This window comes from Arvicanthis niloticus, chromosome 13 (assembly GCF_011762505.2).
Source record: "Arvicanthis niloticus isolate mArvNil1 chromosome 13, mArvNil1.pat.X, whole genome shotgun sequence".
In the NCBI taxonomy this organism is placed as follows: domain Eukaryota; kingdom Metazoa; phylum Chordata; class Mammalia; order Rodentia; family Muridae; genus Arvicanthis; species Arvicanthis niloticus.
The window spans coordinates 66258977-66280872 of record NC_047670.1 but is presented as its reverse complement, the minus strand read 5'-3'; the positions used below and the strand labels follow the sequence as shown (position 1 = coordinate 66280872).

Sequence of the window (21896 nt, the reverse complement as noted above, 5' to 3'; positions counted from 1 at the left end):
GTTTACTGTGGCCGTGGTAAGAACCTGCTTTGGTTTGGGTTTGCACTTGGTTTGGGGAGTTTCCTCTGGTGAAATGGAGATCTTTGGTTTTGTTTTTGCTCTTTTCATGGGGGTGTTTTGTTTGTTTTATTGCTTTTGCCTTAACTGTTGTTTAAAAGGAAAATTGGTGTGGACCCATTCCTTACTCTGTAAGACAAGCCTACCCTCTAATAACATTATATATGTGTGTTAAGTAAATAGAAACTTATCACCAACATTAGCCTTTTCTTATTTATATAGAGTTTCTGTCTGCCATGGTGCTGGACTTTAAAAAGCAAAACCAACAGGGTGAAATGGCCACTCTCCTGATAATGAATGTGTTTACCCACACATACTTTCTATTTGACTCTATATTTGGCATGATTCCCTTCTTGGATTGCTTGAAGTTATTTTTAAATTCCCCCCCCCCAAAAAAATTGTATGCCTTAAATTATCAGACAGGTAAAACCAGTACCAGATATAAGGCTACCATTTACCTTTATTTTACATTAAATTATGGAAACAACATGAAAGAAAATATAATTGTCCTTATTTAAGAGAAGACACAAAAGCTTAAAACACAAGAAAACTGTTCATGCATAGAAGAGATGTGCTCAATCCAGAGACTGTGCTCCTAAGACAGGATACCATTTCATACATAATCAATTCATGCCATCTGTGGCATTTGGGCAGAAATGTGGAAACCAATTTGAATATATCTACCATTAGAACAGACACAATGCAATTAAATGCCAATTACAGTTATGTTGAAATGCTCTCTCCAGTGTCTGGGTATAGGACTTAGCCTCAGCTGATTTCCCTCCTCAAAATAACTTCCCTTTTTATCTTTAAATAGATTTAAGCACTACTATTTAAGATTGCTTAAAGAAATTCAATTAGCATTATGGTTTAAATGGGAGAGAGATAGCCAATATGAAAACGGATAATCATGTTAGAGACTTGGGGAGCCACGTGTAAAGCTGCAAATTATGTTCATAAATAAAATAATTGCCAATGAATGTAAGAGCTAGAGGCAGTGTCCCTGCATTCTTCTGAGCCATGAATGAGCGAAACACAGTAGCTGTGGTGGCCCTGTATGACCCTACGCTATCTTGAAATGTCCAGACAAAATTTTACTTGCCAAAGCTGAGATGGTACAGCTATAATCTAGAAATAGGTTGACAATATGATGCTATCAACCCAACAAAAACGACTCACTACAATTTTGTGAGTACCTGTTCTACATAAGCTCATTGCTAATGTACTATTATTGGGAGGAGAAATTATTTTCTTTGTTAAACGTGAAACAGAAACAAGAAAATCACCAGCATAGCTTCCAAAAGTATAAATAGCTGAAGCTCAAAAAAAAAAAAGTATCTTCTATGGTCTTTAAATTATTTTATTTTGTGTTGACCACAGGGCTACAGGTATTCCAGGCTGGTCTGGAACTCTCTACATAGCTATGATCTAGAATGCCTGTTCATCCTCCTGCCTCCATCCTCCAAGTACTGATGACCAAGCACAGGCTACCCTGTCTGGCTTTCCTGCCTTAGATTGATTTCATAGCCTCACCAACCTAGTTCATTCATAATGTACTTACTTTAAAGATTTTTCATGATGCTTTTGTTCATTTAATGAAGCCGGCAACCTAACTTACCATTGAGGTTCAGATATTTGCCCATGACTTGGACACAAAGACCTGTGAACTTTCAGATCCCTGTCCATTCCAGGAAGCTCTTCTAGCAGTCTTCCCTGTCAAAGTGTTCTATCGTTCTTTATATTTACAGTAGTCCCAGCCCTCTCTGAGCACAAACACTAAAATGCTAAATGTTCTGGGTAACCTCTTCTCTGCTCTTCAACTGTTGCTTCTAGTCCCCCCAAAAATAAAACACCAACCTGTGCCATGACTTTACAAAGCCACTTGGGTTCCACGAAGTACAGGTCACTTAGCTGCAAGGCAGGGTCTTGAAAATGCAGAAGAACTCCTGAAGTGAAAATTCATCAAACAGTGAGAAGTGGGATGCAGAGTAATACAATGCCCCAGAGACTCCAGTGTAGCCGGTTACACTGAGCATCTCCCAGAGGACGACCCTGGAGAGCCTGCACTTGCCGTTCCTCAGGTCTAAAGCCCCAACAGTATGAAGGGAAGTATTTCCAGTCTATACCACGTGTTCATATGTAAGTGTATCTGGAATACCAGCATGCACTGAAGAGTATACATGAGTAAAGGCACATTCACAATATTCTCTTGAACCTCCTACATGCATAGTATGGATATATTAATTTTCATATAGATAAGAACCAACACATATCTCACCATATCTGACTTAAGGATCATGGAGCAAGGGACTCATGAAGGTATTCTTCCATTCAACAGAATTCAAGGATCAAAAACAGTTTCCTGGTCATTTACTCTGGCACTACAATCAACTGACAGGTTCTGCAAGCTAAGGACATGGCATGCAGGTGCAGTGTGCTGAGATGGTTCACTGTGATCAAAGACTAAGCAACAGAGACAGCTTACATCACACCTTCTGCTGCCTAAAGTGGCTCAGGGCACCACAGCACTGATAATTCCTATATAAAAGCAGCTTTCACACAAACATGTGTCACTATGAAAGGACACTGTTACATTGTTGCGTGGTATGTCTGGTGTCTCATAATACTAAATCTGGGTCCCAGAACCTAAGTCTTCCTTCATTCCCACACAAGGATTCTTTCTTACTTTGTCCTTAGAACATTTCTTTTTTGTTTGTTTGTTTTTGTTGTTGTTGTTGTTTTAAATTAAGATGAATGATATTTTTATTGGATATTATATTTACATTTCAGATTTTATCCCCTTACTCCACCCTCCCACCCCCCAGGAACCCCTTATCCCATCCCCCCTCCTCCTGCTTCCATGAGGGTGTGCCGCCACCCTCAGCCCCCACTCCTACCTCCCCATCCTCGAATTTCTCCCCACTTGGTGTTCAGCCCTCATGGGACCAAGGATCTCCTCTCCCACCTATGCCCGACAATGCCATCCTCCCCTACATATACAGCTGGAGTCATGGGTCCCTCCCTATGTGCTCCCAGGCTGATGGTTTAGATTCTGGGGAGCTCTAGTTGGTTGGTATTGTTGCTCTACTTTTGGGGCCACCAACCCTTTCAGCTCCTTCAGTCTTCTCTCTAACTTCTCCATTGGGAACCCTTGATCAGATCAATGGTTAGCTGTAAGCATCTGCCTCTGGATATGTCAGACTCTGGTAGACCTCTAAGTATACTTGTTTAAGGATGTGGTATATGATTCAATGTTCATATGCATGGTGGCCTTACAAAAGATAAAATCCATTCGTGACCTGTTTAAGGATTTTGTTGACGTTCTCTTAAATTTTAAATATGGATTATACACAAGATTCAGATATCTCTTCAAATAGTCATGACACAGCACTGAAAACCAGAATCCAGAACGAGCATACAAACCTGACTCATTCAGGAAATGAACAGCATGAGGGAGCTCGTTCTCGTCCAGCTGCAGCTGATGTTCTTTCACTAGTTGTAATAAGTGTTTCCGGTTAATTACAGGAAACTCAGTTGGCACGGCTTTACGCTCTGATAAAATGATTTTCTCCAGTTCTACGTAGCAATCTGGAATTAGCTGCCCAACCACGGGCTGATCTCGGATCTATGAAATTACAAATGACAAGGTGTAAAAAAAATCTATTTAAATCACAGATGGATTACATGGTAAATTCAGCCATAACAGTTTTTACACAGTGAACGTGTTTTTTTTTTTTTTTAAATAAAATTTAAACATGATGTGAAACCTATCTAAATGGTAATGAATAGAAGATGAAATTAAAGTAAGAAAATTATGGACATAGAGTCAATTTGGAAGAAAAAATCTGTGAATAAAATAGCATGGAAATAGTTATCTAGTAATACATAAATTCTATTTCAAAAACAAGGGCAAATAAAACCAACCGAGAATGAATGATCTCATTTCATAATGTGCTGAGTTTATACGCAAAGCACCCAGGTAGGAGTAAGACATTAGTCTGTTATGAGAGCATTGGGATATTTCTTTCTGAGAAATATCCACAAGTATTGGACTAGTGAAATGTATATATCAAGAGTTAGACCTGGAAACATGAAATCTCCTCACCAAGTTGTTTCCTCATGGAACCTTAAACTCTGGAAAATGAGATTAATTTAAATGTTGGTGATCTCAGTATGACAAAAATCCCTTTGTCTTCAGCAGTCGATGAGATAGAGAGCGAGATTTTTAAATGAGGGTCTTGAGATAATAATAGTTTCTTCAGCAGATATCCTTTTTAGGCATTTTTTTCTCCCTTGAAAAATCTAGTTTTAAAGGGAAACGCAACTCTAAAAATAGCAGCCAACTTTCTCTGACTACCACCAGGGGGCAACCTCTTCCCGTGTCTGGATCCATAAGATGCCCACATGCGTTCCACCCAACAGAATTCTACTTGAATTCTTAGGCTCTAAAGACTGGGTCTTCCCGTGACACATAAGCACAAAATTGTGACTCCCTCCTTCCTAACTGCATCAAGAGCTTTGTTTCCAGAACCCAGAACTATTGCTTCCATATTCCATAACAGTTATTCAGGAATATATGACCCTTGTCCCAGAAAACAATCCATAATCCTACTAACCATCATGTTTTCTCTTCATTACTCAAAAATTAAGACGACATAAACTTCAATTCCAAGATTATGTTTTAAGCTTAGGAAGGAAACAGACCTATAGAAACAAGTGAATGTCTCACAGGAAGCAAATCAAGTGAGGGAGGGCTCCTGAAGGGCAGGTACCAGGCAGTAAAAAGATGCCTGCTCAGACAATGGGCTGCAGAGAATCGAAAAAGATGTGGTTCAAACCGACTGCATTGTTGACCTTTCTCCTTTCACCTTGGTAACAAATTAATTACTGGGCTGATGTAGGGAAGAAAATCAAAAGCCCTTCTAAAGAGCACAGGTATATATTTGTAAATACAAGGAAAGATTGGGAGAGAGTCAAGTTGAAAGGAAAACACAAATGAGGTGGGACTGGCTGCTCTCTAATAGATTCAAAGCTGCCCCTTGAAGAAAGGTTGCAAGAGTCAACCAGAAACAAGGTCCCAGAAATGTGGGCTCATTCACCTCTCTCTGCAAGAACCACCCAAGCAAGCCAGCGCATGCTCAAACCAGCATGCCTAATGAGGAAGCCATTAGCAATACGCATTCCTTTTTAATAATACTGCCATTCCTGGAAGCATGTTTTGCTTCTCCATACAGAGTTGTCTGAAAGGCTTATACATACATAGAAGGAATCTGGCCTCACTGATTGACAGGGATAACCTGCAGTTGTCTCAGCGTAGTTTGAACCTGGATTACTGACCGGGTCACCTCCCTACAGCAGCAGCAGCCCACACCACCGATCCAAGCACCTTTCTTACAGGCTTGCTGCAACCAATTTCAGGCTTTTACAACAAACTCATCTTCTGAAATGGAATTTTAAATACCTGATATATGCTCTAGTAACAACGGCAAAAGGGGGAAAAATGCTCCAAGAAACAAAGATGTTCTTCAGGTGCAATTACAGCCGCAGAGGCACTACAGAGACAAACCCATTTCTGAGAGGACCAGAACCTGCGAGGGTGTGACAAAGCTGGACTGACAGGGCGAGGTCGTGAACCATGAAAGCTTATCATTCAGCACCCAAATTGGAGCTGTTTTGAGACTACATGTGGCCCGGAAGGTAATTTCTCTGGGACACGCAGGCCAAACGGGTTACATTCTAGCATCTCCAGAACCAACAGAGAGACTTTCATTGTGTTTGCGGTGCTGAAACACCTAGAGCTTTTTTTTTTAGAAAGTGAAAGTTCAACCATATTCCCTTCCTGTGAGTCCTGGAAAGGAAACACTCTTCCTGGTGACCCAATTATCAATATTTTCCTAAACATGTGGTTTATCAAAGAGAGTGTCAGGAATTTAAAACACAAGTCTTACGATGAAACCTAGCATATACGAGTTAGGTAATTATTTAAAGATTGCTGAAAACCAATCGGGGGTCTTAGCTACTGGCAACGTTAAGAGGTAAAGATTAGAATAGAAAATATTGAAACCATCAGAATCAGAATTATGAAGGAACCACACAGATTGATCAAGATACAAGCAAAACAGGGGCTCTCAAAGGAAGGTCCTAAAGCAGAGGTTCTCAATCTTTGGGTCGTGGCCCATCTGGGGACAGGGATCAAATGATCCTTTCACGCGACCCCTCCAAGATAACACTTTCACAGTGGTCACCCAAGATGATTGGAAAACACAGATATTTACATTATGACTTTTAAAGGTAGTACAGTTACGAAGTAGCAACAAGGACAATTTTATGATTTGGGGGTCCCATCACAACATGTGTTAAAGGGTCCGCAGCATTAGGGAGGTTGAGAACTTCTGTGTTAGATAGGACCGGGTGTCACAGGGTGTCACAGAGGACAGGAGGCCCAGGCACCTCATTTAGCCTCTGGATGGAACCCCTGGAGAAGGAAGCTGGGAGGCCGGGCGTCTGGATGATTTTCTCAGTGTCCTGACAACATTCTTCTCCTTTTTTTCTCAGGATCCTCTAGTTATTTTTATTCCCACTTCTATGAATTATTAATGAAGTGTGGCATAAATAAATAATTTTAAAATGAAAGTACTTTCATCGTTTTGAGCTATGGGGAAAAAAGCCTACAATTTCGAGATAATTGCTCTCTCCTCAAGGTTTCTGACATTTCTAAGCAGCAGCATAATGTGACAAAGAGAAAAAGGCTTATTTATCTAGCAGCCCGCAAGAGGCACACACTCGCCCGCCTTGACCACCTAGTAGCCTGTAGGGGGCGCACATCCTCCCACCTTGAAATTAAGGCTCTCGTTTATGATGGTTTTCCGAAGCTTTGCCAGCGCATCCGACTCCTCGGTGGCATTCACAAAGTGGTAGTCCCGGATGGTGGGGAATCCTCGCTTATTTAGGAGTTCCTTCGTGATTTTGCTTATGCAGGCTTTACGCTGCTTCTCATCAGAAACATCCAAGTGTGTGCCCACCAGAATCACTGGGGAGGAAGAGGCACGAGCCTAAGGGAACAGAGACAAGACACTTCCTGTTTCCGGGGGAAAAAAATCTTTCCTGGTTACATTTCTGCTGAAATCTGCTATGTATGAAATGCCGCTGTGTAGCAATGACAGACTCAAGGACTTCGGCGCCAGATAATAACAGCTGTCTTTCCTTGCTGCTGTGTGAATATTCCCGCAAAAGATATGTCTTGAAATGCAATCCTGTGACACAGCAGCGTCTTGAGATGGGAGCCGTATGAGAGGCTTAACTCAAAAGGGTAGGGCCCAAGGAAGAGACTGACTGTCCTCACAGGAAATGATACCTAGTAACTGATAAGTTAGGCCCCCTCTGCGTCCCTTTGCCATTGAGCATGCGCACGCTTGCCTTTCTGCCTCCCAACTGTGAAATGACATATCAAGAATGGCCTCGAAGATTCCAGCCCTAAGGTGCTCGACTTCCCTCCCTCCAGAACTGTATGAGAGAAATCTCTGCAATTTGTAAACCACTCCGGCTTGGGAATGCTGTTACAGCAGCAAATCAAATGGCAACTGAGATTATTCCCTTAAACCTAAATAAAATGATAATCATAACACAATTTAAAGATTATTATTATATCCTTTACAGTCCAGCTCTTACCGCTTCCAGAGTCCCACATAACCATGATAATATATTCTTTCTTTTATTTTAATGTTTGCTCAAAGCAAGTTGTTTGCAAGCTGCGCTTCTAAATAAAATGAACATCCAGTAAACTTCAAGCTACGTCAAAGCAGCCCAAAACTGCTTCCACTTCTTTCTTTAGCTGTGGATTTTACACTCTAAACTTACTTAAAAGTCATTCCATTTGGAGAATGGAAGGCATAAACCACAGAAGAAAGCCGTATTGCCACTTTAATATTTGCCTAAGTTTCTGTGTGAACTATGATAATGTCAAGAAAAGACGTGTTTTAGGAAGATCCAAATTACCAGACACAACCCATGACCTACCAAATCTTGTTCCCAGATGTCCTTCCTGGTGCAAACCTTTCTGAGGACTTTACTCCCAGAAGAGTTCCCTGAGACAACAGACAGCATGCACAGGGAATCTTACTGCAATCTCAGTTCAAAAGGTCGTATTTAAAGGAATAGCTGTCAGCAGTGTGGCAAGTAGACATTAAAGAAATAGTAAAACAGAGAGACCAAAGACAGGAGACGAACAGTCTGGGGCTGGTCAAGAGGCAGGATCTGAACACTTTCGACTAAAAGGTCACTGGAAATATACTGGCCGTGTGCAGAGTATGTTTGGTGTGTTGCATTTTAAGTTGAAGGAAGTTGGGATGTCACTTAACAAAGCAGTGTGATCAAATTTAGTTGTGTGTCTATGCTCTCAGATTTTACATTGTAAAAGGACTTCAGAGCCTAGTGACATGCAACTGTGTGGGATTCCCCCTTCCAAATCTTTACTCAAACTCTGAATGCTTCTAACGAAAAATAAAGAAAAAGAGAGAGAGAGAGAGAGGGAAACGGAGAGGCGAAAGAAAAGGGAGAGGGAGGGAGGAAGGAAGGGAGGAGTGAGGAAGGGAAGGAGAAAAAACATTCAAAACAATTGGAGGAACTGGTTATTTTTTGTTTTGTTTTGTTTTTAGATATAACACTTTATAACAAAGTGGAAGGACACACCTTTAAACTCAATGCTCAAAAATTAGAGGCAGGCAGATCCCTGTGAATCTAGGGCCTCCTGATCATTCATAGAGGGTTCCAGGGCAGCCAGGGATACATAGTGAGAATCAGCCTCAAAAAAAAAAAAAAAAAAAAAAACCCACAAACAAAAAATAAACAAAGCAAAACCCCCAAAAAACAAAAAGCAATAAACAACAAACAACAACAACAAAACAGAAGCATAGTATACAATAGCGATCCATAATCACACTTCCCACTCTGGCTGCATGTGATTAGAAGAGATCACCTTGATATTGAAGAGCCAGGGCTTCATGGCATCCACTTCTGCCTGCCCCTTGCTGAGATCATAGACAGCCAGGTACAGAGCTCTCTGGGTCATGAAGTGGGGGTGAGTGCTGTAGAATTCCTCACGACCTAAAAGAAGATATCAGAGGTTCGAGTCTTCCCCGGAGTGGGTAGGACTCATTATGAAATGATGAAGGGACACAACAAATCCTTGAGAAGAGAGCAAACAACAGACAGCGTTCCCATGACAGCTTTGAGAACGACAATTAGCTGCCAATCAAGCAATCACTCTGCTGGGTGCCGGCACTGCTCTCTGTGGAGTGTCCATGCTGGTGACGAGGGCAAAATGAAACTCTGTTTTAAAATTTCTATTCAAAACGAAAGCAAAGACGATGTCTTAAGTACCTGCAAAATCCCACACATTTAGAACAAGGTCCTTTTTCCTTTTGCCTCGTATTTGGATGGACCAGTCTCGAACGTCTATGCCGACCGTGGCGCCCGGCGTGCCAAGTTCTGATTTCTTCATTTTCATGAGTTGTTGCAGCAAAGTGGTCTTGCCACTCCCCGTATTTCCCACAATCATGAGCTTCATTCGGTTATAGGGCACCGCCTTTTTCAGACGTTGTTGTAGAAACCTGGATCGAGAGAAGCCACATAGCAGCCTACCGGGCAGTATGCTGGGGGCCTAAGTTATTCCACAGATAATACATAAACACAAACGTGAAACTGTAAAGGTCTAGAACCAAAGAGACACATGACTTCTGGCATGTAATCAGTGCACATGTTCTATTAGTGATTTCAGATAATAGTTTGTAGCATTAATAATTGTGGCATGTTATCCCATCACCAGAAATAATCAAAATCCCCAAACCTACTTGCAATATCTATTAAAACACAATGTGCACAAAGATACATGTACAAGTGTGTATGTGGGAGGTTGTTTAAACGGTACAAGGAATGTCTTAACCATTATAAAATTGAAGCTTTACAATGGCATAGAATCAAAGATGTGTATAAATCAAACCCTGTTTTAATGAAGGTTTGATAACGAGGCAGCTTGGATTGTGTTATATGCACGTATGTACGTATATGTGTTTATATATGTGCATATATTGTAAGTATAATACAAAATAGATATTTATATATGGCATTGTGATACAGAGATATATTGTCATCAGTCATCAGTCATGAATACAAGAACACAAGGTTGTTGTTTGTTCATTTTAACTATATAAGCTATTAAAATATCAAATAATTTCAACATTGCTATTCTAAGTAAACTTAATGTAAAAACTAAAACTAAATCAATGTGCTGGATGATGGATCAAGAGAAGCCACACTTAAATTTTATAGATATAAGTAGTTTTTAAAATATAATGGATATAGAAAAATACATTTGAAACTATGCTAGGTATTGCCTCATTCTAATGGCTTTATCTTTTGAGATTATAATATAATCAGATCATTTCTTCCTTACTTTTCCAAACCTTCTCACATACCCTTCCTTGTTCTCTTTCAACCCATGGCCTCTTTTTAAATTAGAAACCAAACTGTGTCATAAGAGAACTTTAAAGAATATTGCCTAATTGGTGCCAACTGAAGACATCTGTATAGTTCCCCGATGAGACGATCGAAAGGAAACATTAGGGAGGGAGGACACTCAGTGGGTAAGTGCTTGTCTCTATGAGGACCCCGGTCCAGGAGCCCAGTACCCACTCAAAAGTCAGGCTAGATATGGCAGTCTGCCTGCAATTCCAGGCTTCAGGAGACAGAGATAGGAGAGCTCCAGGGAAACCTGGCTAGATCCAGGCTCAGAAAGAGACCCCGACTAGTCAATGAGTGAAGCAGGATCAAAGGTTAATAGTGACTAAGGGAGAGGCAGGTTGGAGACAGATACCCAACCTCACCTCTAGGTGCTGAGGAAGTCCCTCACTTGTACCACGGGGAATTACAAAAACCTTTGCAGCAGCTGCATATAAACACATTCATTAAATGAAAAGCATGTGGGACACACATGTTAAATAGTCTATTCCTTTTCCTTAAAGTGTTACTGTGTGGCCATCAAAATCACAGATGGGAAAGGCAGGGCAAATTTAGCAGAGAACAAAGAGAATGAAGTCAGCTGACCTTATGATGTCTTTGGCTTTGCATCCTACGTGTTTAAAGTCAAAATTCAGATGCAGTCCATCCAAGGGGAGATCCCATATTTTGCTTAACTTTCCCATTTCATTTGGAAAAGACCTCAGTTCCAAGTTGTAACTGACATCAAGAGATGTCAGATTTTCAAGACAGCCAATTTCTGGAGGAATCTTAACAAAGCAGACAAGGATAAAACCCATTGGTGGGAGGGAACCAGTGTGCACAGCTAGGACACAAGACAATAGTGAACAGGAAAGGCTCTGAGATCCCACCAGGACCCCACAGAGCCATCAGTTTTCAATATTCATTCTTCAAAAACAAGCAAAAAGTATATTAAAAAACTTACTCTCATCTGAGTCATTTATCATTTTTATTATATCAAATGTATTGAAATGTGTATGCGTGTGCATGTGCTATAAGAAAGCAAACTAAACAAGCCAGTAAGTAACACCCCTCCATGGCCTCTGCATCAGCTCCTGCTTCCTGACCTGCTTGAGTTCCAGTCCTGACTTCCTTTGGTGATGAACAGCAAAGTGGAAGTGTAAGCTGAATAAACTCTTTCCTCCCTAACTTGCTTCTTGGTCATGATGTTTGTACAGGAGTAGAAGCCCTGACTAAGACAGGCAGTTTGAATAGGTTTGAGTCTCCCTCCCCCAGTCAATTCATGTGTTTGAATGCTTTGCCATAGGGAGTGTCACCATTAGGAGGCGTGGCCTTATCGGAGGAGGTGTGTGGCCTTGTTGGAGGAAGTATATCTCTGTATAGGCAGGCTGTGAGGATTCCTATGCTCAGGCTCTGCCCTATCTGAATAGAGACCCTCCTCCTGACTGCCTTCGGATCAAGATGTAGAACTCTCCTCTCCTTCAGCACCATGTCTGGCTGAGTCCTGCCATGTTTCCTGCCATGATGATAATGGATCAAACCTCTGAAACTGTAAGCCAGCCCCAGTTAAATGTTCACTTTTTATAACAGTTGCCTTGGTCATGGTTTCTCTTCACAACAATAAAACCCTAAAACACACACTCATATGTAACACTTCTTTAAAAATATAAAACAAGAGTATTTGGGGTTTGCTTGTTGGAAATTGAGCTTTGACTATACCCACTTACCTCAGAGTAAAATCAAACCTTACTTTCAAAATAAGAAATATCAACAGAGTTTTAAAATAATTGTGATAACACAAACTGAAATTCGTTCTCAAGCTTCTGGTAACTTAAAACAAAGATAACTTCTCACCTCTTTCAGTTTATTATGAGAGAGATGCAGTTTCTCTACTCTTGACCATATGTGTGGGTTTTCACTCAAGTCTAAGGTGCTGATCTGATTCTTGCTAAAAATGAGTTCCCTTAAGTTCAGAGACTTCCAGTGTGCAGGTCCCGGCAGATATTCAATGTTGTTATGGCTCATATCCAAGGACCGCAAGCTGGAACGACATGATGTCCCATTGAAAGCAGAGTAAAAGTTTTTGAAGAACACAAAATAATATCACTGGGAAATTTACCAGACTGAGAATTGGAAATGAATTTAAAGCTGCATTGATTACATACAGGCATAAATTTGAGATTGTATATTCATAAGGTACTTAGAAGGCAAGGCCCTTTTTCTCTATAGTAGAGATGTGAGTGAATAAGGATTATCAGAAACAAAATTTGTCATATTCCCTTTGGATGACAAAGACGATGGCCATGTACTGTGTATTTTTTTAATTATAAGACAGGATTTGGGATGTTTTCAGCAAAAAGAAAAAAAAAACTGCTTGAAGTGACAGATCCATTAGCCCTTGAATATTACATGATATTCATATAAAAAAAGGCTCACTTGGTACTCCATATTTAATATATATATATATATATATATATATATATATATATATATATATATTAAAGTTTTAAAGAAAGAAAAAAATTGGGGTCCAATTTCCCTTTGGACCATAAAGTTATCTCTCAAAATGCTCGTGGGAATTGAGAAATTATGACTAACAAATACACAAATAAACATTGAGATATTACTTCCTCTATAGTGCAGTTCCCACTAACCCCACTCCCATGAATGGCTTTCACTCATTTTCAGGGTCTGCTCTAGAATTAGTCACTAGAGAGGTGAGCACTCCATTTTACCAGCTAGTCTTAGTATGTATGGGAGCCAGCATGAATAAGCATGCCATGAAACCCATTTGCTTTCACAAGGCAGAGTTTCTCAACTTTTCAGACAACCTCAGTATTCATGAGTACACATGTGTGGAGAGAATAAAAGGCAGGCATAAATTTACATGGGTTTTTATATATACACTCATCCCTTCCACTCAGTGTATTTAAAGCTTAATGAATGAATTCTAAACTCACACAGCAGCATCACCTACCTAACAAGAAAGAGTCTGTGTCTACAAAGCAATGCCTGTGTTCTTCTAAAACATGTACTATATATTGTACTAGTTGCCATAGAAAAGTACATGAAAACTGGAAGAACAATTTGGCTGTTTTAGACATTACATTCATTAGTCTAACCAGCAATGGACTTGAGTCACTAGGTTTTTCCAAGGCAGTAGCTCTTTGAGTGCAGTGAGGACTCTACCTGGACAACTATGTGTGCACTTATAAAACAAGAGACGATGTAAAACATGTGAATAAAGTCTGGAGATGTGTGCCCGAGGGTGGTGTTGATGAAATCAGGAGCTGGATTAAAGGGTTAGTTCCATAAGAAGAAGTCATCTTTGTGTCACATTGTTTCCTTGTAAATTATCTGAATAGATTTGGGGATTATATTTAAAACATGAGATCACATTTGTTTAATAGAAGCTAAGATGTAAGAACTGAAACTCTGAAGTTAAGCCCATCAACATAGATGAATTATGACTTCCAGGGAGATGTTTCATTTCCCAAGTAAGATTTTAAAAAAGAAGTGATAGCAGAAGTTATTGCGTAAAATGATTCGTAAGATTAAAGAGAAGGTCCATGGGGAACGATTAGAACAGGGAGTGGGGTTTTGCAAAGTTAGATTTGAACTAATGTGTTTGTCTAACCTTCTCTGTGATTTGGTGGTGGTTGCTACTTGTCTATGATATGCATATGTATACATACAAACTGATATTTTTATAATGCATGAGCAAAACAGTTCTTAAAATGACAGCACACTTGACACTGAATTAATTCTTGATGGTTTTGTGTTTGATGAAATTAACAAGTCCTCAAACCCCAGCCACATCACTGTCCAGATGTGGAACTACACCCCTAACCTTCACAGAAAACATTACTGAAACAGATGTAATTTCAGTTACTAGTGTTCAGGCAACAAATGAATCCCTCTGATCAGCTAAAGCCCAAAAGAAATGAACAAACATCTGGCAGACATCCAGCCAACATCATGGTTATAGAATGCAATAAATACTTAATTATTGAGATTATTCATATACAAAAGTATGAGAAGTTACTGCAAAGGTTAAAGAGATGTATCTTTTGTCCAGTAAAACAAATCAAACTCCATATACAAAAAAAGAGAATTGAGTTCTTTTAAATGTGTAGTGTGCTTATAACTGAATAATATATATGCTCACATCAACCATTGCTTCTAAAAGTGATGCCACAGCTCATTTTGTTTGAAAGGGAAATAACAATGGACTTACTGAGGAAGACTGAAAATCGCTTCTGGAATGCACTTGAAAGAGTTTTGAGACAATTTTAAGCTCGTTATGGAAGAAGGTAAGGCAGGCATTGCAGCTGAAGGAATAAAACAAGATAATGGACATATCACTCATCTTCACAAGCTTTCTGATAAACTTGTATGCACAGTTTCCAGTAATGTACCACTTGTGTAGGTAACATTTTCATAGTAAGAGTATAAAACAATTTTACTTTATAACAGTGGGGCCACTGAATAATAAGATAAGGCTACTCATGCTCATAGATTAGCAGAATTAATATTGTAACGATAACTATTCTACCAAAAGCAATTACAGATTCAGCGCAATCCTAATCAAGATCCTGGCAACATTCTTTACAGAAATGGAAAAAAAAAATCCTAACATTTATATAGAACCAGATAAGACTCCAGAGAGCCAAAACAATCCTGGTGGGAGGGAGAATGCAGGAAGGACTGCCATTCTAGATGACATGGACTACATGACAAAGCCATAGTAATTAAAACTGCATTGTGCTGGCACAAAAACAGACATGCAGCTCAATGGAACAAAACAGAAAACCCAAACATGTGTGCACATCACCACTGCCATCTAATATTTGATAAAAAATGCCAGAAATTCACACTGGTGAAAAGAGTATCTTCAATAAATGATGCGGGAAAACAAGATAAGCACAAGTAGAAGAATGAGATTAGGCCTATATCCACCACCTTGAACAACACTGGGAGAGAGAGAGAGAGAGAGAGAGAGAGAGAGAGAGAGAGAGAGAGAGAGAGAGAGAATATGCTTAAATGAAGTAATGCTACTTAGAATGATAACAACTTCCTCAAGAGTTATAGGCTATCTAACTCAAGGAAACCTCCTTTTGAGTTATTGGTCAGGGTAGTCTAAGAGACCACCAAACCAATATAGCCTATTCCTGCTGCCAGCCCACTGCTGAAGACATAAAGTTCTTTGGACACATGACTTGGAGAATCCTAGCTGGATTTGACACAAAAGGGGCCCTCCTTGAGAACTAGCTTTCATAGCAGTGGAAGATGAAATGCAACCATCCAAGGGGGAAGTCAGTAGTCCTACCTAGCAGTGAAGCCTACAATCACCAAGCGGATGTAAGGGTCTACCTAAATGTGCAGTAATGGCACTGATATCTTGCCGGGAACTCCAAGCTCTCTAATTGGATTTAAGGCCCAATCAACAGAAGAAAATCAAACCTGGTCTTATAAGCCTAGACAGTCATGGATAAGTAATAGAGTCATGTAACTAAGAGGGGAACCTATGATTGCCATTTTCCTAAACCAGTATAATTTCTAACTGCACTCTAAATACATATCCTTACACCCACAGATACGTTTACTCTCATCCCTCATCAAAGAAAATTCGTTTTGCACCAGACAAAGATAGTCAAAGAATGCCACAGTAGTTAAAATGCAAGTAAATATTGACCATGGGGCTACCAAGTCCACGGTGATACATCTACAGTAGAACCCCTATGTTAAAGGTTCAGAGAATAGTTCAGAAGCAGGGGCTGAAAGACTAAGAGCCAGTGGTTCAGGAAGTCTGATGCAGGACTGTGTCTTATAGATATGGCAGAGAAGCTACACCCATGAAATGTCAACCACACAGCTGCCTGAACAGAGCCTGGACTATTTCAAAGCCAGTTCACATCTCAACATAGAGGAGAGCAGTCTCATGGGGCCCTACCTGTATGTGAAGAGCTCCAAGCAGTTAACAACTGTTGAGAGGAAGAATTAGTCCTTCCTAGGTGCTATCCTATGCCATGTAGCCAACCCTAGAAACATATACATGCAAGCAACACTAAACAGACTCAGCAGCTTGCATTTGCATGTTTATTTGCATATATATGTAATAATATAACTAGAGAATAGGAGAGACATGGGAATATGGGAGGGGTTGAAGGGAGGAGAAAGAGGGGGAATAAATAATTCAATTACATTTAAATTAAATAATTCATTTTAAAGTCTATTCTGCTATTCAATAGTATTGAGAATGTTCACATGTGCACGTAGGCAGTCACAGAACTCTTTAGTTCAAGAGATTAAAAAAAAATGAACAAAAGCGTGACAATTATTTGCAAGCTGTGAGACTATAACTTCTTTTCCTATGATAATAGCAGTAAACTAATAATTTTTGAAACTACAGACAATTTTGAAAGTATTTTTTTTAAGCATGAGTACACTGTCAGATCCTATTATGGATGGTTGTGAGCCACCATGTGGTTGCTAGAAATTGAACTCAGGACCTCTGGAAGAACAGTCAGGGCTCTTAATGCTGAGCCATCTCTCCAACCCCATGAAGATAAAATTTTAAACAGTTTAAGTTTTATAGAAAATGTGGGTGGAAAGGCCCAAGTTCCTGTCCCCCTGCCCCTGCCTCCCCACACATCTTTCTCCTGTTACCAAGTCAGCATTAGTTCAGATGTAACAAAGGATCAATATTGATACAGCAGTGTCGCCAAAACATTTACTTTGAGGTCATTCCCTGTGGTTTGACAAAGAGGACATCTGTCCATCATCACTGTATCAAATGGTCTCCCTCTAATCTTCTTATTCTTTTCCCTAGACCATGGTAACTATGACTCTGTTGACTGGACCCACAATTTTATCTTTCCCAGAATGTCTTATAAGTGGGATCAAAGTCCCCTGATCCTCCCTTACTTAAATGCATGTCTACATTCATTTCTCCAAACCTTTCCAAGTCACTTCATCTTCAACCTGCCAAGGTGGCTTGTAGAACTTCAGAATATTTTAACTGAAACACCACCTGTAACTTCCCTCCTAAAACACCTATCTGTGATCCGTGTCGACCCCTTAAAGGCCTGGTAATGGTGAAATCAGCACTCAACACTTACCAAGAAAATTCATGCGGGCACTGAAGCTCTCTACTTTAGGACAAGCCTCAAGAAAGTCTTCAGGTAGGGAGGGAATGTGGTTTTTACTAAGATTTAAAATCTTCAGTTCCTTCAGGCTCAACGGAGAGCAAATCCCAGATATTTTATTTCTAGTTGGAAAACACAGAACCAAGGATTAAAAATGTGAGTGCTAGTGGGATTTAAAGGTATGAAATCAATTTATGCTCCAAGTATGGCTCTTAAAATTAATTGTGAGGATTCCAAGCGACAATATTGCCTTAATTATCAACCAAAGTCACCCTCTGCCATGCTTACTTCAAACCCAGTGCTATAGAAATAGCGCCAGCTCTTCCCATCCCTGTTAAGTTCAGTGCAATGTGATTTTCCTTGCTGCTTAATGAGTCCGTTCTTACCCTTCCAGTAGGAGCTGCTCAAGTTTCTCCACCACTTGGGCAAGGTTCTCTGGGATGGAGGAGAGCTGGTTGTAGGACAGGTTAAACTGTTTGAGGCTTGGACACTTCACTGCAGGATCTAAAGCTACTGTTGGTCCAATGTCATTCCGAGAGACATCTAGGTTGGTGATACTTGGCATTTTCAACATGAAGGAGGGAAATGAGGTGAATTTGTTACTGTGCAAATCCAAATGTGTCAAACACTTCAGGGTCTGGGAAGAAAAACAATTAAATAGTCCATGCTGAGTATTTGAGAGATAACTCCAAAAAGCCAGTTCTGGTTTTCCTAACATTGGTTAACTGGAACCATCTGGAATTTTTTTTTTTTAATTGAAACTGCAATGCTCACCAGAACCTCAGGATGCTTACTAGGCCAATAATTCCTGTGATGGTGTAAATTAAAACAAGAAAAATTCCATAAGCAACTGTCAAAAGCAGGCTCATAAATGTAAATTCGAGACCTCAATTCAGCTTATTCATAGAAATTACTTCTGCAAACTGCAAGATGGAATCACGGCTACTGCAATGCTATCCAACATGCATGGTTAAGCCTATCAGAAGCAGGCTTTCTGGTGGGGTGATTCATATTAAAGTGTATAAGAATTTCTGAAAGGCAGTGTCTAGATAGCTGTGTAAAATCCAAAGTAATGGGGTAGTTGTTGCCCCAAATCTAAAAGATAGACTTAATTGTAGTGATACACTATTATAAAAATTTCTTACATTCTAAGAATGGAACTTTGGCTGGTGCTCACAGCCAGAGTTAGTAATGCATCTTGAGATCACTTAACACTCAAGACTTCTATCCTATGGTGTTTTCTGCCTGTTTGTATAAACCTTCCTGATGCTAAGACCCTTTAATACAGTTCATGTTGTAGTAACTCCAGTTTTCAGTGCTACTCCATAACTGTAATTTTTGCTACTCTTATGAATTGTAATGTAAATATCTGATATGCAGGACATCTGATATGCGACCCACGTGAAAGGGTCATTTGACCCCCAAAAGGGGTCACCACCCACAGGTTTGAGAACTGGGCTTTTAAGGGAGCAGTAGAACAACTAACTTTCCTTGCCTTGGATTTCCCATAAAATCAGCTTTTACAGCCAAAGCATAGTTATAATCTTGAATTATGTACTTTTCCATACCCCTAACCCAAGAGTACTGCCTTAGTATATATGTATATTGTGGTAACAAATGCCAGAAATAGGGCATATGTTAAAATAAACTTTATAAAACAAATATCTACCATAGAAGTTGGAAGCCGAGTGGCTATGGGTTGATAAGTCTGTTTGCAGTACTACTTGTTATCAGGGTCAGTGGGGTCATTGAGAGTCAGTAATGCTTCATTCCTTGTACAACTCTTATAGATTTCTCGAAACGAACCGTCTTCCTTCCCCGTGGGAAGCTTCCTGTACTGTTCAATAAATACAGAGCAAGCGCCCTTTGCAAGGGAAACTACAGAAGTCATGGGGAAAGGAGAAGAGAATTCAAATCTGAGCTTGCTCTCCGAAAAACCACTCCAAGAGGAACTCTCTAATGTCTGTCCTTCGGGAGGGTCATGTGGTGCCCCGTAGGGTCTTGGAAGTCACAAGGCAAACAGACTTTACCTCACACAGCTGCTGTGGGAAGCTCGTGAGTGAATTCTGGTGAAGCTCCAGCTTGGTGAGATGTTCCAGGTGGCTACTGAGGCAGCAGCACTTCTGACTCAGAGCATCGATATCTTTCAGTTCGTTGGCAGAAAGGTCTAACGACGCGATGTGTTCTCTCTCAGAAGCCAGGGAAGAAGAGCTGTCTGATTGCCTCACATGGGACTGCAGCCTTGAGGACCCTTTCCACCCCCAAACAACAAAAGACTGAAATGTAAGTGAACTCTTGAATGAACCTGTGAAACTGGACTGAGCCCTCTTCACCTCAGGAGGCAGGCTCTGCAAAACCACCAAACTGTGGAGTGTGCCCTCTAGTGGTTAGAATGCAGAGCGAATACAAGTATTTAACTGGTGGTATGGAGACAGAACTACAGATGAAAATGAAGAATGGGGATGTGGGAAACGTAATTTGAATTTCAGAAAACTCATAAAAATGCGAGTCTGATAACAGTCATAAAAAGTAGATCTCAGTAGCCTCTTTGATCATTAGGTGAATGCATATGAAAGCTGTGTAAGTTCAAGTAGGCAGCACAAATTTTAAAAATAAAATTAAGTAATCAAAGCAAATTAAACAAAACAACAGATTCTGCCCCAAATACCTATGTAACTAAAATCGTTTCCCCGTACTTACTGAGAGACTCATCTGAAGACAATATTTTTCTTTTTCGTCTCAGTAAATCTTCATGATCAAAAACAGGGCCCTATTAAATAAATAATGAATTAAATACAGTTACTCTCATTTGTTATATCATTTTTTTTTATTTTGAGAAGAGAACATTTCTATATAGAAGCAACTAAGAAATGAAATTACTGCAGAAAGAAATAGGCAAGAACAGAGAGCTCAAAAATGAAGATAAAAGGAAACTCTTCATATTACTGCTCAAATGTCTTCTGTTTTAACTGTTTACCCTTTGTCTTAAGTACTTATAAGATTGGCCTAGAACTCAGGACACTCCAGACCTGGCCTTCTGAATGCTGTGCTTTCAGAAGCATCAGCAGACTATGCCTTAGTTTTAAGTATAAAGAAACTGAAAGGCAGAAGTTGAGGCAGAAAGCTTTACACAATCAACTCCGTCAACCAACTGAAGTAAATTTGTAACTACTAAAGGAAATTACGACTGTTGTATACAAATCTTGGGGCCTAATTTATTCTATTTGGCTACAATCACTCGCTGTATTCATCTTCATGTGAGCTCAAAATAAGGTAAGCAAAAATAACTTGTTTTTGTTTGTTTGTTTGATTCTATTTTCAATTGGCACATTATTTACTAGGCACGATAAGATACATATATATTAGACACTGACCAAAGCTTGGGGTGGGGATACCTCAATAGGCTTATAGAAAGGAAAAATAGACATGTTTATAGCCATACAGCTCAGCTTTCTTCAGATAACCTTCTTTTTCTATTTATGAATTTCGTGTGATATATGTTGGATGGGATTCACATGCCTGGGCACGTGTGTGGAGGTCAGAGGACAGCTGTGTGAGGGTGGCTGTCCCCTCCCACCTTGCTGTGACTTGCAGGGACTGCTGTCAGCAGGAGCGTCCAATGGGTCCCTTTGCCTGCTGAACATCTAGAAGCTTCTTTTTGCAGCAAGTGGTGACTAATTAGACTTAACAAAGCACTGGGAATATGAGATGATAGAGTGCCCTGCCCTAGACGGGGCAACTACATCCACCCTCTCCAAGGCTCAGGCAGTGTCTTGGAGAGAGGGCAGAAAGAACAAAGGGTGGGGAAGTTTGTTTCAAAGGGACTTCTTCTTGGTCAGATGCAGCCATTGCACTTTGAACACTGTGCTATGGTTGACCACATAAGGCGGGCACAAAACTGAACCTGCCAACATTGCATCATGGAAGGGCTCGTGAGGCTCCGCCCCTCCCTGGGGGACTACTGATTATTAATGGTGACTGGAGGAAGGGTGTAACCTCCTTCAATGCTGCAACCACTGATAGGTTGACCATCATCCTACCAGGCTACTGGAAGCAGCCCTCTCAGTCTCTCTCAGTCTCTCTCTGTCTCTCTGTCTCTGTCTCTGTCTCTGTCTCTGTCTCTGTCTCTGTCTCTGTCTCTCTCTCTCTCTCTCTCTCTCTCTCACACACACACACACAAAAGGCATGAAAGTAGGA

General features: G+C 40.2%; 1 protein-coding gene across 3 annotated transcripts in view; it reads right to left on the bottom strand.

Moving 5' to 3' along the window:
- The window catches only part of Lrrk2 (leucine rich repeat kinase 2), a 136873-nt gene that overhangs the window by 55145 nt on the left and 59832 nt on the right, over window positions 1-21896 (bottom strand). For all 3 annotated transcript variants that reach the window (XM_076911930.1, XM_034517385.2, XM_076911929.1), the window contains exons 22-33: window positions 20400-20469; window positions 19730-19950; window positions 18086-18336; window positions 17673-17821; window positions 14789-14882; window positions 12406-12592; window positions 11158-11339; window positions 9436-9665; window positions 9032-9159; window positions 6891-7109; window positions 3481-3682; window positions 1915-2003 (exon numbers count right to left, since the gene is read on the bottom strand). In XM_076911930.1, coding sequence (XP_076768045.1) covers window positions 1915-2003; window positions 3481-3682; window positions 6891-7109; window positions 9032-9159; window positions 9436-9665; window positions 11158-11339; window positions 12406-12592; window positions 14789-14882; window positions 17673-17821; window positions 18086-18336; window positions 19730-19950; window positions 20400-20469 — 2022 coding nt within the window. The remainder of the gene's footprint in view (window positions 1-1914; window positions 2004-3480; window positions 3683-6890; window positions 7110-9031; window positions 9160-9435; window positions 9666-11157; window positions 11340-12405; window positions 12593-14788; window positions 14883-17672; window positions 17822-18085; window positions 18337-19729; window positions 19951-20399; window positions 20470-21896) is intronic.